Raw genomic sequence first — 25,839 nt, 5'->3', positions numbered from 1 at the left:
AGAGAAAAAAATGTTTATCTTCTGAATCAAAAATAAATGTTTAAGGTATATTTAAATCATTGATTTTATGATTTTCTACTCTAACCAACTTTTTCCAATAAACAACCAATAGCATTAAACAAAAGGACTTCCTCCATAGATGTACAAACACTTCCATCCAAGAACCAGTGGTGCCTCTCCAAGTAGGTGATACTATACATTTTTCTTCATTTTGCTTTTGTGTATTATTTTACTGTAATACATTTTCTAATAAGAAATATATTTATTTTTAATTACCCAAAAGAATAATCTTATGTAAATGCCTAGGGAAGCAAAAAGTTATTTTGCTGAAAATCAATATAAGTTGCTTCTTAAAAGGGGCAAAAAAAGTCATCACTGGTTGCATGTGACAAAGTAACAAATTTCGCACCTTAAACTTAGAAGGTCAGCTTTAATACTGTATAATATCCAGATCCAATTTACATTCCTCTGTCAGAGCAATATATCACCAATGCTGAATATAATTATAGTTTATTTTAAGCTTTTATTTCTACCTACTCTTAGCAAGGTGACTACATACTTAAAATGAACATTTCTTGGGGGGAGTGCAAAGCAATTAACATGCCCTGTAGGGCAAAACAAACATACACCCACATCCAATTCAATGGCCCATCTACAAAAATTACACTAAATTATGCAGCCAAGCAAGGAAATCTAGAACTAAATAATGTTCTGATTGTAAAATCTACCAAACTTCAAATACAATCATTAATATGTACATTTTCTAGGAACTGACTTTTAAAGGAATTATATATTTAAAATCAGTCATTTGTTACCACTGGTAATATTCAATGAGCGAGTAAAGTAAAAAGCTGAATAATCTGTTCTAATTACTTTTCAGCTATAACATTTTTCAAGGCGTTAAGATGTCTAAAGAAAGATATTTCAAATAAAATGGAAAGAAAACCAGATTAACTGCAATGATAAAAAAACAAAGCACCTATACCAGAAACAAAAGTTCTCGATCTTTAGATGAAACCATAAGAGAATTATGAACTTAAAAATATGCATATGCTAGTACGTGCTCTAGTCAACATCTAACCCCAGAATCAAAAGAAACTTATTGTAGAAAATAGAAAAGGTAACTATTTGAAACATATTAAATATTAGGAGGTAGGTTTCTTAGTATCAAATCAACTGTATCATTACTTCAGGAAAGCATTAACTGAATTACTAATTTCAAATATGCATTAATTTGACAACCAACGTATGCGGAAAAAGAAATTATTACCACATTGCAGGCTATCCATCATGTTTCCACCCTAAATACTTGCTATTGCTGCCCAATACTAGTACCATAGATCAGTTTAGTCCCAAAGACTTCTTTATTAAACCCATAATCGGCCCTTTATTCTATCAGGTTCATGGCTACCTTCCCTCATAATGTTCGCTTCACAGACTTGCCTCTTCTGTAGCAAATGAAACCTTTTCATCTTTCAAGGACCAAGTCAAGTTTCCTTCTTCTTTGAACTCGCACTACTTTAAGTTTCTCCATTTGCTCACTGGGTTCCACTCCCATGACCCCAGATATCCATTTCTCTTTCTTTTATAGCAAATGATTTCATTCCAAGCATGGTCAGTTCCTCACCATCCATTCTCTGAATCTCAGTTCAATCTGGTTTCTGTCACCCAGACTCCAAAAAAATTGCCTTTCTTAAAGGTCACCAACAACCCTCCTTTTGCCAATTCTGACAGCATCGTCTTGCCCCACCTCTCAGCAGCATGCTTTGTGGCTTTGCACTTTCTTTTGAAACCATTTTCCTCTCTTAGGCTCAGAAAACCAGCCTTTCTGGGCTCTCCTCCTCCCTACCAGCCACTCTTTACTCTGTTTGCCTGGCTTCTCTTGCCTTTCTAGACCATGGATAATTGCTGGGGTTACTCAGGACTTGTTCGGGGCACTCTTCTCTATCTCCCTCAGCCATTCTCAGGGCTTTATGTTCAATCCACATAGAAACAGATAAATATCCCATTTCTCCACTGAGCTACAGACTCCCATATCCAGCTGTTTGCTTGACATCTCAAGCTGGGAAACTCAGACATATCAAGCTTAACACGTTTAAAGCAGATATTTTTACTTTCTTTTCCAAAATGCACAGATCCAGTAACAACAACCATCTTCCTCCATCCCCGTGAACGGCACTACTATCCACCTATTTGCTCAAAAAAAATAGGTCAGTCTTGATTCTTCCTTTTCATTAACATCCCAATCTAATACATCAACACGTCTTACAGTTTCTACCTCCCATTTGTTTGCAGAATCTGGCCACTGCTCGCCCCACCACCGCCGCAACCCTTAGCCAGACCAGCCGCCATTTCTGTGCCTACTACCGCAGCCTCCCTGCTGATCCCCCTGTCCACTCTCTCCCCTCCCTTCCTTCCTTTCTCCCACAGCACTTCCATTTCAACAGGAAGAATTAGAACACGTCATTTCCCAGGTAAAACTCTTCAAATGCTTCCCACTAATTTAGAATAAAAATCCTATCTCCCTACCATGACCTTTAAGGGCCCTCACGATGTGGCCACTGCCTACCTCTCTGAGGGCTCCAGAGCCTCAGATTCCGCCTTCCTCTCTCCACCTTCCTGCCAGTGTCCCCACCTCAGGGCTCTGCTGCCAAGAGGTGCTCCAGGTCCAGCACCAGTGCCTAAGCTTCTTTTACTTGTTTTTTTAAGTCTTTTAAATTTCACCACCTCAGAAAGATTTCTCTGACCATCTAGAAAGCTTCATCCATTACCCTCTCCCTTATTTTCTCATGACTGAATTGATGATACCTTTTGCTTATTCACTTGTTTTCTAGGTCTCTCCCATACATGCCTCTAGTTACTGTGGTACCTAGTGCAGCACCTGGGAATGCCCGTGGTGCAGGGAAGTTCACAGACACTCCCTCCGCTGTACTCCGGGGGCATGCCATCATAACACATACTGAAGGATTTAATTAAACAAAAGCTGGGGTATCACTTATTCTTTCATATTAAGTTCAACGTTTCTCTCCAAATGGAATCCCAGCAATGTGAGGGCCGGAAGCCCCTGAACCTCTAGTCTTCCAATAGGAAGGAGCAAAAAGACACTCAAAATACTTGATCTCCTATCCTGAAAAATAAGTAGTACAGGCTCATGCGTTTTGCTTTATTTCCCTATTCTCTTATTATTCAAATCCATCTAACATGCATTCTGATATTTTCTTCTGAATCCCACATTAAGGATCCACAGCAACAGAATACACTGTCCTCCTCCTCAGAAATTCACGGCATGACAGAGAGGGCAGCCGTATCAAGAGAGACTCAGAGTACAAAGGCTCAAAACAAGTGCACAAGGAAAATTACATGACTTCTTGATCTCTAAAGCCAGATTGTCCAAGGTGTCACCACCAATGACAAGAGGATATTTAGATTTAAATTCCATGCCTTAGTCACATTAACCACATTTCAAGAGCTCAACAGTCACATGCAGTGAGTACTGAACAGCGTGGACCTAGAATACTTCCATCCCTGTACACAGTTCTTTCTGGTCAAATAAGCCTAGTTTCTCTGCAGCCCTGCAGAGGCACTCCAGGTGACCTCAGCAAACCTAACCTAAAGGGTGTTGTTTTTCTGTTAAGTTTTATGCATTTTTAACATATGAAAGATGTTTAACATGAAAACTATACTTATTTTCCTTCTGAAGTATATTGCCCCTATAGCAAAAGAACTATAAATCCATGGCCAATATGGATGATACAGTTGAGTTTTACTCTACAAGGTTTCCTGAATCATAAAAATTAAAACTTCCTTCTATTGCCAATATATTATGCCTCCCTTTGTATTAAGGCCTTTATGTATAGTTACATATATAATTTTATGTACATATATGTCAGGGAATACCAAAACAGAGATCATATTTTAAATTCCTTATTTAACTCACTTAGCAATACTTACACACAGTGACAAAACCAAAAACTTAATCTAAGGACTAAAATATGTAGATTCTTTGTATGTAGGATTGTAAGTAAGTAGATGCTTTAATGCTTGCAGTTCACTAATATTCCCACTTAAAATGTTTACCTTTGCCAAAGAATCTAAAGTATTCAGTAATTAACATCATACTGGTGTTCTTACATATTTGAATAAATATGGTTAACATTCTCCAAAAACAGGTAATTCCTGAAAAGAAGGTAAGTTTCTTGTATTTTTCACCCATGAGAAATTCTGTAAGTGCAATGGTGGTACTTTCCCCAAATTGTTATGGTATAACCTATCTTTTGTTACTGTCTTTTAGATGGTAATCTAATCTTTTCAAATAATTAGATTTCAGTCACATGTTTTTTCCTTTTATGCCTGAACATCAAACTACTTTTAAAATGAAGATCTGAGACCCTCTGCTATATTATTAATGACTTTACATTTGAATAGGATTTTTAAATTAATCTTGGCTATTCAAACAGCAATTTATATTTTATTTTAAGTAGACTGGGAGATACATATTTTTTGAAAGACTGGGAGCACTTTACAATTCTAGGATCTTTCAGGTCAAGTATAAATTGAGCTACGCAGCTCTTACTCACCATGTACAGAAAATATGTATTTCTCTGTTAAAAACAATTACTGTATTTTCAATGTACTCTACTTTTATTGTTAACCTTGCATTCAAAGTCAAAGCTTTTAAGATACAGGTAAAGTTAATTTGGAAACCAAATAATTATAACATTTTAATACATCTATAAGCCAAAACCAAGATATAGTATAAATGACCATACACAAAAGAGAAAGCCTCCTGCCCATGGAGAACACTGCCTTCTAGAGGGTCTCTCAGAGAAATGACACCAGCTTTGGAAGGACTGTGAAAGCATTTGAAGGTATTGGCTTGCCCTTTAAAAACAACAAGTTCGTACTCATTGAAAACATTAATAGTTATTTTCTTCCAGGGAATTTTTTTCATTAATATTTCATTTATCCAAAACACTTTGGAAAGGAGAGCAAAATGACATAAAATTAGAAGGCACTTTCAACAAGTATTTCTTTATAAGCAATATTAATGTCATAAAAGTTACGATCCTGAATGATAATTTAGACATAAACAATACAAGGCTATCCTAAGATACATGGCAGTGTCTAAATAAAGAAGTTAAGAAGAACATTAACATCTAACCCATATTTTTTGAATTCTTACCGGAAAAAATCTGGAAAAAATACTTTCAAGAGGTAAAAATAATACATCTCTGTGAGGAAAATACTGCTTAAAAAGCATGCATCCCACTACCAGCTTTCCTCTACCAAAGCGGATAGGTTCTATGACTTCTGTGATGTCATACTGCTGACTCTCTCATAATGGCTACAGGCAGCCACTCAGAAGGCTGCCCTGGAGCACAGCTCTAGCCCTGCTGTCAGACTCTCCTCTCCTCTCTTCCTTAATAGCTGGTAGGAAGCCCGTTCCCTTCACCTTATCCTTCCAAGACAGCACTCCCTGCTGAAGGTCAATTAGATCTCTCTTTTCTTAGGACTTTCTTGATATGAATGTCCACTTATTGTTGGAGGTTTTTAGAAATCTTTAATGTTTCAACTTGCCTTATATGTTCTCATATCCTGCACTTAACGTCAAGACTATAGGAATCATTGTAGTACTTATTTCAAAGGAGCAACCAGCTACAGGGAGTGAAGGTGTACAAGCAGCCCTGCCTAACAGAACTGTTTTACAGTGACAGAAATGACCAACACGTGCTGTTCAGTAGCCACCAGCCATGAGTGCCTCCTGAGCACCTGAAATGTTGCTTTCTTCTCCCATCTAATTTTAACTTAAAAAGCCCCAAATGCCTACTGGCTACCATACTGAACATCACAGGAAGGAAAACAGAGCCACCTGCATTACTTGCCTCCATGGTACCATGATTAAAGAAAAAATAGAAAGAAAGGAAAAGAAGAGATAGAAGAAATATAAGAATGTACATCAGCTAGGAAAACCTTTACTCCTCTTGCCATTTCAGAAATATCACTATTAATATCACCCTAAATCTGTACATATCATTAATTCTCCACCTTTTTTCTAAGGCTAATTTTAAAAAAAATTGTATCTCATGTCTTAATTTAAAATCACAAAACATGTCATGGGATTCAAAGTAAACTGGAGCTTATTATTAGTAAGGGTATCCAGTACCCTCCTTCTCTCACTTCTCCAAAGGCAGAGGCCTTCAACTATATCCCCCAAAAAGGAACACTGGGGATACTTCTGGTCACTCCCTCTACCGCATTATTTGACCAACGGGCAAGAAGGGCTGATTTACCAAATTGGCAAAAGTGAGGAAAGGACACCGAGAGCAGGTGGGAGTCTGCCTATAATCTGTCCCTCCTGCCTGTGACAGCACAGTGAGCTCAGTTTACTGGGAACGAGTTTACCTTGCTGTCCGAAGTCCCAGGTATGCTCCTTAATCTAGGTTTTCCAGCATTATAGCTCATTTTGTTCTTACCTGACTTCTGTATCTGCTTTACATATTCAGAACTCAAAGGCAAAAGGGTGTGTATCAGTATCACCATAAAAAACAGTATTTTGCATGTGTATATGTGAAAAAATAAATAAAACAGCAATTCAATTAGAAAAAATGGGACAAATGGAAAAGGATCTCCTTTTTTTGTGTGTGGGATTTAAGGATGAGTCTTAAAAGAGAGAAAGACCATCTTTGGGAGACCAAGCAAAAGATACCATACTGAAAAACTATTGAAGTAAATATAGCTGTGAGAGAGTGACCACCGAGCTTGACTAAGTTGACAGACATCTTCAAATAGAGGTACTTTCATGAAATTCAGAGCAGGATTTTTGCATTCTTAGAAAATTTGAATGAATCCTTTATACTCTTAGGAAATTTTTCACCTAATTCAAGTTCTGCAGCATATTATAAGAATATATTTCTATCTCCCAGTGTTTAGAAAAAGAGCCTAAATGTCTGATGAAACTAAAACCAGAAGAAATGAGAACTTAACATTTACTGACCTATTATGCATCCCGCTAAATAATGTGCCAGTTCGTCTGCTGCTCTGTTCCTGTCTCAAAAGGGCTGACTCTGCAGGTAGGCTGCAGTTCCCAGACTTCATAATCAATTGCTCCCACCAGGTTTGAACAGTGAGAAGATGGGAAGAAAGAAACACAAAAGCAATTCTCTCCTACTCTCCCTTGGCGGTTTTTCCGGCAACAGTTGCATCTTCCCGTGGATCCAATCTCTGCCATTCAATACCAGCCTGGGAGCCTCCAGAACATGCCTTCCCCTTTCTCTCTCCAGCATGGGTGTGCAGCCACTTCAGGCTCTTGCTAATCTCAAATGCTTCACTGTCCCTTATTTCGTTTCTCTGTCTTTCCATCACCTAATTACCCAATTTTTGATAACTTCTTTTTTGAAAAACTTGTAGATTGCTCTAAAGTTTCTGTCTTCCTGTTAAGACCTTGAAAACATAGACAATATGCACAAACACATATAGGTATATGTATAGTTTGGTTCTGATTTTATCTCCATCTCCTTCCTAGGAAAGCATCTTTGGTTAAAACAAAGGAAAGCAACAGAGACTCTTTTAGGATCATAACATGGTATAATTTAGCTTAAGGAAGAGGTCCATCTTGGTAAGAGAAAGGTTTGACTTGCAGAGGACACAGTTACAGTGCTCTGAAGAACCTACAAACCCCCTCTCCCCACAACATCATTGGCAGAATCCCCTGACTCAGAGAAGGGACTCTGTAGGCAGGGAAGAAAGATAAAGGCCGGGGGATTGCCAGTGAAGATGGAAGAGAGACAGAAAGCCTTCCTCACTCAAGGAACACCCAATCTCTTCATCATATTCATTGTCCATTTCCTCCAAGCTAGGAGGAGAGAGGATGTTGGAAACTCAGACTTTCACCAGGTTCACTCCCTCCACGAATATCTAGGATGTTCAGAAATATTAACACACTCCACAAATAGCTAATGTTAAAGCTTCATTTTCAAAAAGAAAAACACTGCTTACCTGATGTAAAGTCAGCAGTGTCAAATATTCATTCCCCACATTAATGATGATAAAGCTGGTTAAAAAATAATTGGGAAAAAAAAGCCAGAAGATTTACAGAGACTTAAAAGGATAGTAGAATAAGAATGCTAATTTAAATACAAAACTAGTTTATACCCTGGAGGGCAATAAACTGTAAAGTGTAGGATTTGTCTTTAAAAAAAAGAAAAAAAAGCAATAGTAAGGTTTTAAAAAGAAAGTAAAATAAATATGAACATACTAACAGATAAACCAATAAAAAAATTTGGGCTAAAATCACACAAGAAAATTAACAGGAGTCTGTGGTGAACCATGCAGCAGACCCAACAATCATATGAGAAGAAAATAATACTTTACTTTTCTGCTTATATCCTTCTGAGAAATTTGGATTCTTGGTATAGGAATCTAATCCTTTTATTAATTTAAAATTTCTCATTCAATACTTTTCTTTCTGGTGTTAAATTAGATATCCACAACCACACTCCCAACAGCAGTCACTGAGACATGATTTTGTATTTGTCTCTGAGGTGACCAGAAAGTAAAGTCTCCTGAAACACAAGGTTTAAAGAGAGAGAGTTCAGAGAAGCCAGCCTTCAGCCCCATATGCTCAGTGGAACACACATGAAGAGAATCCAACACTTCCTTCACTGTAGCTGTGCAGACTGAAAGGGATAGAAGCTAAAGCCGAGAGGCCCCCATCCATTCTGGGACACATGGCCAAAACCAAGGACCTCTAAGGGTCATACCTGCAATAAGAAGGTAAACTAGAAATAAATCTGCACAGTAAGGAGAACAAGGCAAATTTATTCTGGTAACTCATAACCCAAGAAGACACATGTAAGGTGAGTGTACAGTCAAAAACAACTCCTTAAACCAGCAATTTTAAGGGCGGTTCTGGATTATTAGTATCCTTATACTCCCAGTAAGTAGAAAAACACTGATTCATTCTAACAGAATGTACCTTTCAAAATAAATCTCAAAGACAGGTTTCAAGGAACAAAAGGTTACATTCTAAAATTACAAGACATGTAAAAAAACAAGATATGAATAAAGGTGAAAAGAATCAACCATCACCAGGATTAAGCCAGAGAAACCTTCGTTTGTTAGAATTACAGACATTGATCATCAATTAAGAATATTTAATATGCTTGAAAAGATAAAACAGGATTAAAAAATAAGGAGCAAAAAATTATTAAGAATAAGGAGTTTTAAAACAGAGTCAAAGAGAAATTATAGGGATGAAATTATAATGGAAATTAAAAAAACAAATATATAACTTAGACATCAGTGAAGAAACAATTAGGAAACTAGAAGGTCCAGAAGCATTTGCAGAATATAGTAGAAAGAGACAAATAGAGGGAAACTATGAAGATGTTAGGAAATAATGGCATATGGAATAAGAAGTTACTAACATATTTAAATTAGGAAAAGTTAATATTCAAAGAGATAATGGCTCAAATTTTCAGACTTATGAAAGACACCAATCATATTCAGAAAGCACCACACACACAAACACACACACACACACACAAACACACACATACTTAGCAAGACAAATCTTTTTAAAAATCTACTTAGACACATAATACTACGAAACACCAAAGACAAAACATCATAAAGTCACACAGAGAAAAAAGGCAGGGCATCTGGTAAATAACAAGTTTTAGGTAAAGAGCCAATCTCTCAACAACAGCAATGAAAGACAGAAGAGCAAATATCTTCAATGTATTAGATATCTAAATGCCATGCCCTAGGAAACCTATTCTTCAAAAGTAAAGGCAAGTAAAGCCACATCCAGACAAATGAGTGTTTTACCAGAGGGAACTGATAAACTGTCAGAGGGAAGTCAATGTATACATGAAGCAAAGTAAAATAATCAGAGAAAAAATGTGTAAGAAAAGCAATGATGAATCTATTGTGTTTAAACATAATTACATACATATGTATTTGAAGTATAACTCAATAGCAATTAATTTATAATATCATGAAGAAAAGGGATCCAATTAAAATATTACAAATCAAGAGATGGTGAAAGGAGTGAAGTATTCTTAAGTTCAAAATTAGAGATACTGCTTTTTTTTTCATCGCATTCTAAATGCGTTTGCTAAGTTTCCTCAAGTGCGTGGATGTTACATTTCTGTCAAAAGATCAGAAGAAGAATATGTCTTCCAAAATATGTCTCCCAAATAAGGAAAAAATAAAATGAGAAATTGAAAATCTATCCAAAAGAATTTCAGGAAAAGGAAGAGGAAGGAAGAACACAGAAAAGGAAAAAGGGGCAGAAGTGGGTACTGGGGGAATGAACATGCAAAGGCAGAAACTGAGAATTCAAAAAGAAATGTCAGATATAAATCCAAATACATTTTTACAATTGCTAAGAAAACATAAAGCTAAAGATTATCAGATATCATGATTTTAAAAAAACATTCACATGCTATTTACAATAGATACCCCTAAGATAGAACAAAAAATAGAGTATAAAAAATTACTATGATGAAATGTGACTAGATGCACAAATCAACATACATAAATCTATGAAACAAAGAGAAAAACTCAAGTCTCAGAAGAATACACAGAGGTTGATGCCATTTCCATGATGTTCAACAAGATAAAAAAACAAATAATGTATTAAGTATATATGATAAAACTATAATGAAAAGAAAAAATCCCAAAATTCAAGATGGTGGCTACAAGATAGGGAAAAGGGGGTTGTAGAATTAAGAAGGGATGAATGGAAGTTTCAAAGTTACAGGCAAAATTCTGTATCTTAGCCTCGTTAGTAGCCAAGTGGGTGCTTGTTTTACTCAAATATAATCTTTGCCTATATCAAGATCCATTAAAAATTATAATTGATAATTTGAAGAAGTTGGTCTTTTTCCTAGTGTTTCAAACATAAAGCAACTATTACTTTTAGCTTAAAATTGTCAGCAAGAATATTGAATAATCAATAAAACTTCAAACAGAAGAACTTTGTGATCTTCAAATCAACTCCTCATAAAACAAGGCAAATAATCTGGAATTGAATGTACTGGCTTTCACATAATTCACTATCTGGATAGTAAAAAGGTTGACAGTGCTCATGACTGGTAGGCAGTTTCAAAAGTTGATGGATGGCTCTAAAAATACTGCATATCTCGGCAAGGGGAAGTTAATTTGGGGGTGAGGAAAGGGAGTTCCTACTCTTTCCCTTGATTTTTTATTTACATAAATACTGATCCCAAACCAGCACTGGAGAACCATCATTCATCAGTTCATTTGCTTCTTTTCCAATTCTATTCAGTCATTAAAGAATTTCAACTGATTTACTCATTAACACCATAATTTTTGTTCTTTCTCAAAAACATGTAAAAATCAGAATTCCTTATCTCTTGAAATTGAGTCACACACTGTACATAAAAAAATATGAAAACCTGACTTCAGCAACAGACACATCATAACTAACAGCAAAGTCCAAATATTTGATCACAGGCCTAACTTCAATAATCCATATCTGGCTAAATCATTGCTGTAACTGGAGCTCTGGACACAGAAATATTCTTGAATATCTTCTCAGTTCTCTATGTAGAGTGCATAATTTCAGAAAAATTCTTCCAATAAGATTTCTATCCTTTTCAATTAAAAAGACATTATTCCACAGGAAACATCAACAGTACTTATGGATTTCTGATAATATATTTTAGAACTGGCCATTCATGGGGGAATGATTCCAAAAGTTTTTGGTTTTTTCTTTAAATAAGGTTCAAGTGAAAGAGAGATATAGCATTATTAATGGTTTTAGGTGAAATCTAAAATAATTGTATCCATTATAATATACATGAATCCATACATAAAATCCCTTCATAGTTTTTCTTTTGCTATCATAATTATCTACTCAAAATATTAAGATGAAGAAAAGGTAAGGGAAGGTCTATTCTAATTAAATTGAGAAACAATGAACATATCCAGTACTCAGTGGCTACTAGACAAGCTGAGAAATGAGTGTATCTGGTCAACCCCAATATACCCTCTTCCTATATAGGAAAAGAGCCTGGAGCTGCTTTGCTGTTTACCCCAGCCCCACATCTAAGACAGCATATGAAAGTCAGCAGGTGTTCAATAATTAATTTTTAAATGAATACATTAAAGAGGTACAGATTAAGCTGGACCAGAGCTATTCATTTATGACTGTATCTGTCAAATATATAATCTCCAAATTCAACTTAGTTTCTAACAATAGCCAACGTAAGAACATAGAGGGTTAAAATTAAACCTTGTTCCAATCATGAGTACTTCCTGTATGCTAACTAAGCAGTGTGCCTGGTAAAGAGATAAATAAAACATATCAAGTCCCTGGTCTCATGCACACCATTAGTTTACAGGCCAGAGAATAAGTGGAAATGGAAAAATAAAGATAAAAATGAAATATATTAAATATTTTTTTGTTCACTCTTCATACAGCTTAAATTCCTCACTTACATGTCTCAGCAGGTAGGGTCTTTTTGTTATAAATAGTTATACTATCAAGGATCGTTTTTCATACTGTAGCCAAACTTCAGAAAAGTACTAGTCAGAGAGAATATCGAAATGATTCTATTATATATTGTTAACTACCAGTTTGTCATTTTAGCCCTAAAACTACTCTCTCTCTCTCTCTCTCTCTCTCTCTCTCTCTCTCTCGAAGAAATCAGCATTCATATATTATACAATGAGGAGTCAAAACTGATCTTAGGCCCTTGCAGTTCTGAAATTTTCTTTTTTATGACTGCTCAGACACTTCATAACTTCTGCTAGAAAATTTTCAAGAATACACTGAGCTATAAAGCTTAAGAACTGTTTTCTAGAGACATCTATGTTAATGTTCCCAGACAGGACACCCAGTTAAATTCAGACTGCAGATAAACAACAAAAGTTTTTAGTGTAACTACGTCTGAAATTTAGATTTTACTAGATGTCCTGTGTTTGTAGTTGTTCGATCTGGTAACACTAACCTGTAGGCTCCTATAAAGATACATTTCCAATAAAGGATAAGTTAATTAATAGTATTTCTTTCTATGTCAAACAGAAATCAACCAGCACATATGCAACCAAACCTCAGAGTGAAATTCAGCCATGTTAAATTGATAGTGTCTGATCATGATTGTTCTCTTTTAAAAAGTCCTTGAGATTTTTTAAATTCTAAGAAAAAAGATAAGAATGAGTTTTAGGTCCACAAGCTATGTATCATGCAGTAATAAATGTAAAAAGTACTACTGACACTGTATTTCTTCATGAATTTAAATATTATGTATTCAATTTTTACCTTGAGAAGTTGTTGAGGTTTACCAGGTATTTATTACAGGTGCCATGAAGAAAGTATTAAATAAAAATGACTGACTAACAACATCTGTTTAATTTAGTAACATGCCCTGATGATGTCCAGATAGATGAATTACCTCACAGGATTGCTAGTCAGAGATACACGGAGGGACTCCAGGCATGTGACAAGTCTCTCATCTGCAGACCCCATTTTCAGTTCATGGATGAATTCCTGAGGTGAGATCTGTCGGTTACTCTTAAGATTTCCCTGTAAATTAAGTTGAAGAAGATTATTTCAATTCATGCTTTGTGAAGATCATTAAAATAAAAACAATTAAGTTCATCTCAACTTTCATATTAACAGCTGCACACAAATACCCTGAGCAGTATACTTTCAGGAGAGTATTGTTTTTTTCCTGACTTCCAGACATAAAAATCTATAAATTCATAATCCATGATACCCACAAAAGATAGTAGCATCAATAGGTTTACCAATTAAAATGACTTTTTCAAATCCAAAATACCATGCAAAATGACAAAGTATAAATCACAGGAAATATCTTAAAATATAGTAACAGTTTTAATGACCAAATAAAAAGTCAGAACTCAATACAAGAGCAACCTTATTAAACTAATATACCAAGCACCACAGAAAAGATTGTAAGTCATTAACTCATAACAGCACCTAGTCTTAGGAACTGTAGACACAGATTGTCAAAACCTAAATCTGGAAGGATAAATGCAAGGAAATAATACTTTTCAGTGCCATCTAATGCCTATAACACAGTACCAAGGGACCCAAAGGACAAACACATCACTTGGTGGAGCAGATGAGAGAAGCCTGAGTAACAGGGAGAAGGGAAGTAAGAATTAGGGAGACAGAGAATTAGGAATGCCTTCCAGACTAAAATACTGTGCACCCAAAAAGAAAATCCAAATCACTTGTGCACCCAACAAAGAAAAAAAAGCACATACACCTGAAGACAGAGGTCAGATCATGGAGTGATAGAGCACCACCATACACTTAGCACTTCCACTTTTATTTATAAAGATCACTGTGGCAGCAGTATGAAATTAGAAGGGTTAGAGTTCATTAAGTGTCAGGGCCTGTTCTAAATGCCAAAAAGAGCAGCGAACAAGAGACAAAAATCCCTACATGCATGAAGCTGCATTCTCCAAGGGAGAGAATGAAGAGAAAAAGACAACAAATCAGCTCATCAGTGAAAATAATGGAATTGCAGATAATAATGAATAAAATAAAAGCAGGCATTAGGAATAAAAAGCATAGGAGGTAGGGTACGATTTCAAACAGGGTGATCAAAGTGTCACAGAGAAGAATTTGAAGACCTCAAATTTCAGTATTAGAATAAAAGACTGAAAGAAGTGAGAGAAGTAACCATGCAGATATCTGGAGGACAGTGGTGATGGGGAGGCTGTAGACCTTACAGGCCTACAAAAGAATTTTGACTTTTACTCTGAAATCAGAAGCATCAGAAGCAGAAACCTGTTGAGAAGGCACATATATAGTCCAGATGGGAAATGATTAGGATATCAAACTAACAATAAAGCCTAAAATTAGTATTTAAATTATAGATTTAATTACACATCCAAGAGGAAGGAAAGGAATTGTATATGTTCAGAAGCAGATAGTTAGCATGACAGGAAATCAGATGTATTTCTTTTCATTTCTTTTGATTTGTATTATTTTGCTATAATGTTGGCCAAGGAAATATGCCAAATAATGCACAACAAATGAGCACTGGGGAGACAGATGACTTTGATCAATAGCAAAGTGATAATTTACTAAAGAAAAATTCATTGGCAAAAATCTCAAGAGAATGAAATGATAAAATAAAGTTGAAAGGGGGGAAAAAATGTTAAGAGCAGTGAAGATGAATCAAACTACTGCTTGTCCAACACATAAAAGCTGGAAAACATAGAAAAGTGACAAGGAAAAAAAGCCTCAAAATAACTATTAATTTAATATTTCTACTTAAAGTGTTTTTTCATACATGAATATGCAAATATTGATATATTCATAAACAGTTTACTTTCAAAAATATTTTATGATACATACTGTTTTATAGGCTACTTCTGTCACTGAGTATCATTTCATATCCCAATATCAATACTTCAGCTTAAAGACAATTATTTTTTTCTTGCCTACTGACTAGAAACAGATCACTACTTACCTTATTTAAATCTTCCTCATGGGGCATATAGGTTGCTTACAATTTCTTATCATAAATTTTTCAAGTGTCCTGTGCATGCTGTCAGGCTAATATTTTTATCTGAATATGCAATGATGGAGGTAAGCTAGATGATCTTTTGCCATCCCTTGTGAATTTATATTTGAAATAATTATGATTTTGATAAGATCAAAATAAACCAAAACTGAATAGATCAATTGTTCCCTTCAACAATGTATGGATAAGCCCTATATAGTACAAAGTTTTAAAATATAAGAATAATAAGCAATAAGTGCATTTGGTTAAAAATAGAAATGATATTAAAAAAATTTAAAAAGGAAAAGGAAAAGCCACCTGCCCCACCTCTTAGCCCTATCTCCCAAAGGTAAACAGTTTTAGTTCTCTTAACTGTTTCTTCTGATAGCTACTTAGTATGCCTAAATAATGTGCTTATTCTGATCTTTTTAAACTTGTAAGTTTTCAATATTACCTTCGAGTTGTGTTACAAAAGATAAGGATTTAATTATCTTAAAACACTGGAACCTCTACTTTCCCACCCCCTGACTCTAGTTACAGGTAAACTCAGCTGAACCAAAAGATGCCACTCCATGAAATGGGAGCTAACTGAATCCATAGTCTATGAGGTCCTTACAGGAAAGTTCCTACAGCGATGAATTCAAGCGTCCAAAAATGTTAAAAATGCTTTAGGTTCTTTCATGATACAGAATAGGACATTATATGGCACCCTTCATAAAGTCTTCAAGCTATTATAATTTCCATGTTGATACCCGTGAAAGTGGAAACATGAGAAGCAATGTCAGCTCCTACCATTCCTATTCAGTATTATATTGGAGGACCTAGCTATTGAAGTAAGGCAATAATAACAACAACAATAGATATTAGAAAGGAAGAAGTAAAATTGTGTCTATTTGCAAATGAAATGATTATCCACATGAGTTAAGCAAGGTTACATAATATAAGTTAAACATATAAAAAAATAATGCATTCTAAATATTACCAACAATAAGAAAATGAAATTTTAAAATATAGCATTTTAAATAGCATCAGAAAACAACACAGAATTAGGAAAGTTTTAAACAAAAGAATGCAAATACCTATATACTGGAAACTCCAAAACACTGTGAGCAGAAATTAAGGACAACCTAAATAAATGAAGATGGTACAACATGTTCATAGAATAGAAGACTCAATATTATTAAGAAATACACTTTCTGAAAAATAATCCCTATATTCAATATAATCACCATCAAAATCCCAGCAAGCTTTTGTGCAGAAATATAGAAGCAGATTCTAAAATTTATATGGAAATGCAGGGGACCTAAAATAGAACAATTTTGAAAAAGAATAAAATTGGGGAACTTGCTCCACATGACTTCAAAATTTACTATAGAGCTACAATAATAAATCTAGAATGGTATAAGCATCAAAAGAACAGGAGAGTCCACGAATATACATGAAATTATGTGGTCAATGAATTTCAACAAAGGTGTCAATATCATTCAAAGGGGTAAGAAGAACCTCCTCAACAAATGATGTTGGAACAACTGGACATCCTATGAGAGAAAGTGAACCTAGCTCTTAGACCTAACTGTGAAAACTAAAATTATAAAATGTCTAGAAGAAAACACAGGTAAAAATCTTCACTACTTTGGGGAAGGTAAAAATTTCTTAGGATACAAAGTCACTAACTATAAAATTATTAATAAATTACACTTCATCAAAATTTAAACCTTCTACTTTTCAAAAGATTCCTGTTAAGATAGTCTCATTAGGAGAATGAAAAGTAAGCCATATACTAGGAGAGAATATTTGCAATACATGTCAAGAGCAGTGTGGTCTCTAAGACTATACCCTACATAACAAGCTAAGTTACCTGTTACTGTTCCATGGATGCTGACAGAAAACATAAGACTCCTGAGTTAGAGACAAATGACTTTATTATGCCTATGTTGATTCCCCAACCCACCAAGTACCACAAGGGGCAATGCAGGGTCCCTTAATAGGTGAAGGATGCCTGCACATGTAGTGGATTGCATTACAGAAGAACCCTGAGCTGTGGAGGCTCACCGTTTTATGTGAGCAATAACAAGCCTGCTCATTGTCTACAGGGAAACACATCTTCATCTCTCAAGGCTGTTCACTGCAAACACATGCTGAGAAACGGCCTGAATAAAGAGCAGCCAGGCCTTACATTTTTGGTATAACCAGTCAGGGCCCATGGCAGTCTGCCTCTACAAATGATAAATGTATCTCATAAAAAATCTGTATTCAGAATATTGACAAACTTCTACAACTCAATAAATAGCCCAGTAAAAAATTGAGCAAAGAACTTCACAAAAGATGACACATGAATGGCCAATAATCACATAAAATCATGTCCAATGTAATTTGTCATCAGAAAAATGCAAATTAAAAATACAAATGAGTTCACACTACCCATACTCTAAAATGGTGAGCATGTGAAGCACCTGTAACTCTTCTACACTACTGGTAAAATGTGAAATGGTATTGGCACTGTGGAAAAGAGTTGGCAGTTCATTTTAAAGTTAAATATACACTGAACATAGGACTCAGCAATTACAGAGCTAGGTATTGAGCAGAAGGAACAACAAACAAAAAAACATATATCCATACAATATTCAGAAAAGCCTTATCCATAGCAGTCAAAGACTGGAAATAACCCAAGTATCTGTCAAGTTGTAGTATATCTACACAAAGGAATATCATACAACAATTTTAAAAAACTCACTTTGATAATGCAACAAGATAGATTAATCCAAATAACTATGCTGAGTTAAGGAAATGACAGAAAAGAGTGCACAGTGTATGGTACCATTTATATAAAAGCCCAAAACCAAGTTGATCGTGTTGTCCAGGGCCATTCTAGTTCAAGGAACAAAAGCAGAACTATTAAGAGATTTTGGGGTGTTTGGATGGAAGATAGGAGTAAAGATGGACAACATTTTAAATGGAGTAGCAAGTAGATTTCACCAATCAACATTGGGAAAGACAGAATAATCTCACTGCCTAAAAAAATAATGCTTTATTTCAGCCATATTAAGTTTTCTGTATGGGCAATTTAATATCTAAAGGCCTCTTCATTTTCACTTGAGATTCGTACCTCTAACACCCTGCCCTCTTACCCAAACTGTCACCATCACCACTTCATGCTGCACAGATACTCCTAGAAATGAGCTAGGTCTGGGCTGAGACTAACTTCCTGTGACAGGCCTTTCATGAGCCATACAAACCAAGGTTCCCATCTAAGAATACCTTTTCTTGACCCTCACCACTCTGTATTAAATAATTTTCATTAGCATCATTTAAAGGATATTTTGAACACCTACTGTGCACCAGTCATTGTTTACATGATGTGGATACAGGGGTGAAATACTTACCAAAGATGACTCCTAGGTTTGGGGCCTAAGTCAAAATGTGGTGCTATCTCTCTAAATGGGGGAGGTCAAAGAAAGAGAATGAGTGATCAGGGAAGTAGCTATTTAAGAGTTGCACATCTAAGAAAATGACATTTTTCTAAGTAACATTTGAGCAGAGCCCAGAATGAAGAAGAGGAGGAGACATGGGAAATCTGGGAGAAGGGTTTTTAAGGTAAACTGGAGAGCAAGTACAAAGCCCTAAGGCAGGAATGAACTTGACATAGTCCAAAGAGGACAAGACTCATCCAGATCCTGGTAAGCATAACACAGAGACAACAAAATAGGAGATGCCTCATTCTGGAGGCAGGTGATTGACACACTACAGCCTGAGTGCCAAGTGTTTGTGTAGACTCTTGATTTAAGAATGGTTTTGCATTCTTATTGGGATAAAGAAGAGGAGGAGGTAGAGGAATCGGCAGCAGCAACTGAAACCCAGTGTGACTGACAAAGCCTGAAACAAACATCATCTGGCCATTCAGTGAGAACTTTGCTGACCCCTGATAGGGCCTTACAACCATGGTAAGAACTTTAGGTTTTCTTCTCAGTGGATGGAAAACAGTTGGAGGATACTGAGCACAGAAATTTTAAGATACAATGAAGTCAAATATTTTTAAAAGATTATTCTAACTACTAAATGGCAATAGACTACAAGTGGCAAGACATGGAACAAGGATACCAACTTGAAGGCTACTAAACTGTTAGTAAAGCATTGACAGTAGCCCAGTATAAGACACCAGTGACAGAAGCCAAGAGAATTGCTCAACATGAAGGTAGATCAGATATGACTTGCCGACAGTTTGGATGTGAGGTGTGAAAGAAGTAAAACTCAAAGGTGATGGCACAGCCTTTTGTCTCAACCACGAGGGTCATGGTGATGCCATCTACTGATCACTGTGACCCTGCCAACAACAGATTGGGTAAGGGATTGGGGAATAAACCTAATCAGAAGTTCAAAGGGAAAAGCGAGATGAAGAACAGACAACTCTTTTGAGATTTTCTACAAAGGGGAGCAGAGAACTGGAGTAGTAACTAGAGGGGAACCTATAGTGTGATTTGGGGTCAGGGGGACCATGCCATGTTTGCATGATGATGGGAATGATCAAGCAAAGGATAAGAAACTGATAATGCAAAGAGTAGATATAGAAAACCAACCAAAAAATGAACAAAAAAAAAACCTTAAGTACATGACAGAGGATGTAACCTACTATACAAGAGGAAAAACTGATCTTATATAGTCACAGGGAAAGTATTACTGTAAGAAGAGCAAAAGCAGAGTTGGAGGGAACAGAGTCACATAGATTTTTAGATTTGGAGATTAGGAAGATAATTGTGAGATTCATTTTCAGCACAATTTCCTCCTTCTGACATTACTTTCAAAACACAGGTACAAAAGAAAGGAAATGGAGGGGAGAAATATTATGTTACATGAATAACTGAGTTATGGCAGTTCTATTTTGATACTAACAATCTCAGGGATAGAGGCAGCAATATAATCAGCTAAAAGGAGGGTGAAGAAGTGGAGATATGGAAAGAAAAGGTATGAAATCATTTTCAGAAAGTAAAGAAGTACAACAACAAAGGCCATGCAGTAGGACATCTGTTAAGCACTGGCTCCTCAACTGGGGTCACTTAGAAAACACGGCTTAATGTGAGTTCGCGCTTCTTCCCAGATGCATGCCTCGCTGAGGTAGGAATGCAGAGGAGGTGGGAAGTTTAGAGGGCAGAGTTCACAAGGACAAAGAGGTAAACGAAATGATGGTTTATGCAAGACAACAAAGGACTATGTCCAAGTTAGATAAAGACAGAACTAAAGCATGGCAAGGATTAGGGGGTGATAGGTATAAAAAAAAAAACAGTAGAATCAATGGATTAGCAGTTCCAAAAGGGTTACAGAATGCTATAAACTAGAACATTAAGTTGAAATGATAGACATTGCTCATGAAAGGAGGTTTGTAAACCTTATTTAGAAGTGAATTTTACTATCCAAGGTAATGGGTGGTTGATATCGGATGGAACAAATAAGATTGCTGGGAGTGAGAAAGTCAAGGAAATGAGAGAATGGAATACTGGATGGATCAGCGATGTGAATGATGGCTGAAGTCTGTTAGGGTAATGACAGTGGTAGCTGCAGGAAGAAAAGCAATGAGCTAGGTAGCCTAATCTGCTAGGAAAAAGAGGGAGTCTGTCAGTCTACACCAGCACCTCTTTGGGTGACACCACCTTGTCCATCAGAAGGCATCTGCTAAGGCAGTGTCTGCATCTGCCTAACCCATCACCAGGCCGCCAGGTCCTTGTAGCACACCTGGTTTGATGAATGAATGAGGTTATAATAAAATAAAATGGACGATATACATAGACTAAGGATTAAAACAAGAAAGGAGAGGATGTTTCACACACACACACACACATGAAATTTCTGCCAGAAGGAAAGCTTACTCCAAAAAGAAAATTAAAGAAATAGGAAATAGACCAGATAATTGGGAGATTACTTTTCAGCCCAATTTCCCCCCTCTTATTACATTACTATCAAAATACAGGTACAAAAGAAAGGAAATGGAGGGGAGAAATATTGTGTTACATGAATAATCAGAAATGTTCCTTTTAAGCACAGCCCTTCTTGGTGTTTCTTTCATTTTACATATCAAAGGAAGTGGAAAGTCAGGGAGAGAGGAAAAAGACACCCATGCCTGCGTATCTCTAAGTCCATTAGCCATGACGACGAAAATACTTAGAAGGCTTTATCCCCTGTGGTATCAAAACACATTAGCAAGATAAGGATGTCTGCCTGACATCACAAAAATTAGAAGGATATTTAGCCAACATAATTTTTAAATCTTCTTTAATCCCTTAGTAAATTTATTCTAAAATATCAAATGCAGGTAGAAAGAAAGGCACATACATTACTCTTGTCAGATTCCTTATTAAATTCATCTAAGGTATAAAAAGTAATATACCCTTTCACTACTTATTTCCCTTACCATTTCTATTTCTCTAAAACCAGACATCTTTTTCCTTGCTATGTGACTACTAAAGGGAACAATAGTCAGTTTTTATTGCATTTCATCTCAGTTCAGGTATAAGAACTACTCGCTGTAAATTTCTTCACCATTCTCTCTCATTTAACTGTTTGCAGAATAATTTGGGAAACATTTCTATGACAAATTAAAAATACATTGTATTTCCAAGTACCAGTAGAAAATGTTGAAGAACTGACTTTCCTTTTTCAAATAATTAAATGATTTCTATGCAAACAAAGGAGAATCCACCGTTTAATGATGACCTGACTTTAAAAATAATAAAAGTAAAAAACCAAATCTATAAAGTCTGCAGGCTGTGCAGCAAGATGACACAGCATAATGCCTGAGCAGATGAAGACAATGACTTTTTATTCCCTGGTGGGGTGTCTTAACTCAGAGTAGTCACTTCAAGCAAAAGTTTGCCTACATTATCTGAGACCTCACAGAAGTCCTGAGTTACATTCTGAAGCATGACTCCAACCGTTGTAAACTATTACTCAGCTCATTAAATCATACCTTATTCCTCCTGGAATGTAGCCTATACCCAAATACACCATGCAACACACTCAAATGCAGGTATAGAGTTTAGTCTTACAATCATACCTAAATCCATAAAGAAAAATTAGTATGTTTTTAACATGAAGACCCAAAATACATCTCTAGATAGTAAAAACTTAAAACACTGGGAAACTTTAAGAATAGACTCAAACAATATATGATTTTATTTTTTTGGTATGGGTTAGTTACTACACTCAAGACTCTTCTCCATGACATTCACTTTGTAATTTTTAGAAGATACTCTTCAGAAAACAGAAAAATTCTATTAACACAAAGCCACAGTAGTCAAAAAGCCTAAGTTTTCATCATGGTGAGTACGTGTGCTCTTGCATGGGTTTATGTGTATGGCCTTTTATTTATGTCAGTGACCATAAATTAACTGCCTTAGTTTCTCTTTAGTGTTACAATTCCTGAATTCCTGGTATCAATTCAGGTGATGACATTTAGAAAGCTGAATAAGGTAATATGAAATGTGGAGACTACTTAAAGAAATAGTTTGCATTGATAATGACAGTATTTTAAGAAAATAGCAGAGTCAGCACCCTACAAAACAAGGGTAAGCACACTTGCTGCCAAGGGAGTAATTATAATCTAAATAACTATCATGTATATTGCTATTAAAATGCACTGCAACAATTTCTTTGCATTTTTCAAATTATTTTTAGCATCTGTAATCTCACTGATCAACAAAACACTAAACTGTCATTGCAGTATGAATTACTTGTTTTTGGAACATTTACAATCCCAACAGATCTCCAGTGCCAGTAAAATCTGTCAGAGATGGTATTATGCAAACTCATAGCAGAAACTATGAGCAATAAAATGTACTGCAAAAAGGTGCATTCACCGACAAAATAAGGTTTAGCAAAGAATTCCTTTAGAGTTACTTATTTTTTACCATAAACATTTAATGAGCACCATTATGTACCAAGAACTCTGCCTATAAGTTTGGAGGCTGCTTTTAGTGAATATTAAAAATAGCATACGTTAAAAGTTTAAAATTACCAACTACATTTTATAAAGAAATACGTTAAATAAGAAAATCTGCCGTTATCCCTGTTTCAGTTTCTAAATTATAAAGAAAAAGACCAGACTGATTCAACACTAGAAATTAACTCAAAATAATAAAAGAAATTCAACACACTACTTATCTCTTACTATCCATCAATACCTAATTGTCATCGACTTCCCTTCTATTCATGTGAAAGCTTTCCTGAATTGGCTCACTGCCTTCAATAAGATACTTGAATATTTGGACTATTCAATGTATTTAAGAAGTGTTGCTTCAACTGCTGGATGCAGTATCGTAACATTATCAACACTTCTACCTGATAGCCATGACCAAAACTGAGGTGTTCTTTTAAGCTTTTAAGCCTTAGAAGGATATGTGGTAACAGTGAACAGTCAACTGCTTCTACACATAACCAGTGAATAGTAGTTGAATAAACTGTGGTGAGCCATGCACCATGAGCACCACACTGCATGAACTGTAACATGCAGTTAAAAAATGAATGAAGCTGTCTCTGTGAACCAGTATGGCGTGATTTTCAAAATAGTATCTATTTTGAAATGGAAAAATTACAAATGAATATCTATAGAATACTACTTTGAATTTATGAGAGAAATAAGAAAATGCACATACTGTTTACTGCACAGAAAGACACAGGAAGGAATAACCAAGAAAAAACAAGATAGCATACCTCAGGAGGTGGATGGGAACATGGTGATAAGATGGAAAGTAGAGCACCTGAGAGAAAGGAGGGTTAAGTGACAGTCTTCCAAATATACCTTTTTGTATAGTTCTACCCTTTAGAACTATGTTGCTATTTCACACACTCACAAATAAAAAATTAAATCAGGAAGTATGGGGGGTGGGGGAGAAATCCCAAAATGAAGTGAATCCAAATCAAATGAACTTAACGGCATTTCAAATGGATGTCAGAAAAATAAACTGAAATATTAAAATTAAATGTTTCAGTATCAGCTTGTGTTTTGTTTTATTTTGGAAGGGAGAGGTATTGATAGATATAGATAAAGATAGAGATGAGATACACATCATATACCAGGTTTTCTATATATGCATATACATATTTTTATATACATGCATACATGGAATGTCCAAGTATGTATGCATGTGTATACATGTTATATACATGTGCATATATATGTCTATACACACACATATACATATTTATGCCCTACCTGTCTGAAAAGGCCTAAAAGTAAAGACAACCCATTACAAAATTTAGCACCCAGATACTGATTTCTAAATAGCATTCTCCAGTAAAAGGAACCCTTCTTTGAAGAAAAGACTGATGCCAGGGCAGGGTGTAGAACAGTACAGGATGATCTGGAAAATTTAATCAAGATAGTAAAGAAGTACTCAAAGAATAATGGGGAAATGCCAAAGGACAAAGGAATCAGCTTAAAGGGGTTTTCTACTGGTCAAAGACCTTGGGCAGGGAGTGGGTACAGCCTGCTTAAAGAATAAGGCTTTCTTTGCGGTTGATGAAAATATTCTGGAACTAGATGGTGGAGAGGCACAACATTGTGAAGATACTAAATGCCAATTGAACACTTTAAACTGGTTAAGATGAATTGCATATTACATGAATTCTATCACAAAAAAAATATCTGAAACACTCATAAAACAGAATTTGTAGTATTAGAAGCCAGGAAAGGAGTTATCTGGAAGAGGAAGAAGTATAGCGCCTAGGATATTAGAGACTGCTAGAATCATCCTATTTCTCCATCTGGGTAAAGATTATGTGGGTCTTTATTCTGTGATAGTTTGTCCACCTGCATATTAAAGATTTGTAGGCTTTACTATGTAACTTCAGTTTAAAAGTATTAAAAAAACTTTTAAATTCACTAATTTTTCTATGCCTTATGCTATTTCTAAAGTTAGATACATTCAAATTGGTTTCCTTATAAATCTTGAATTTAAGTTTTAAAGCATGCCATTTAAAATATTTTGTACATAATGTGATTATATATTTCCTTGCTGAAAAATCAAATTAATTAAAAATGTTATACCATGTCAAATAAGGTGACTTCTTTTTATTTAGCATCATCAATATATCTTTTAGAACTGGAAAATGTTTGGTTCTATCTGAATAATAAATTGTACTTTAAAAATAAAGGAAAAAGGGGGAGAGAAAAACAGCCCAAAATTGTGGGAGGGGCAATCTGATCAAATAAATATGGATGTTCTAATTTGCCAGCCTCTATTTGATGGTTCAGTGAACGATGAAGATCTATTCGGCACATCTGAACAGAGAGGAGAAAATGTGCTGAGGCTCTTAGTCATTGGTTCATTATCTTCTTTAT

At 35.5% G+C, this 25,839-nt stretch overlaps 1 protein-coding gene across 4 annotated transcripts in view; it reads right to left on the bottom strand.

Moving 5' to 3' along the window:
• DIAPH3 (diaphanous related formin 3) overlaps positions 1 to 25,839 on the bottom strand; it is a 573,382-nt gene that overhangs the window by 405,664 nt on the left and 141,879 nt on the right. For 3 of the 4 annotated variants that reach the window (XM_037022985.2, XM_073212547.1, XM_037022986.2), the window contains one exon: positions 13,425 to 13,555. In XM_037022985.2, the coding sequence (XP_036878880.2) occupies positions 13,425 to 13,555 (131 nt within the window). Of the gene's footprint in view, positions 1 to 5,182; positions 5,303 to 13,424; positions 13,556 to 25,839 lie in introns of those variants that run through there. The other variant, XM_073212548.1, reaches the window with a different exon arrangement.

Source organism: Manis javanica, chromosome 9 (genome assembly GCF_040802235.1).
Source record: "Manis javanica isolate MJ-LG chromosome 9, MJ_LKY, whole genome shotgun sequence".
NCBI classification, from domain to species: domain Eukaryota; kingdom Metazoa; phylum Chordata; class Mammalia; order Pholidota; family Manidae; genus Manis; species Manis javanica.
Note: the sequence above shows the minus strand (reverse complement) of the source record. Positions and strands in the feature narration are given on the sequence as shown.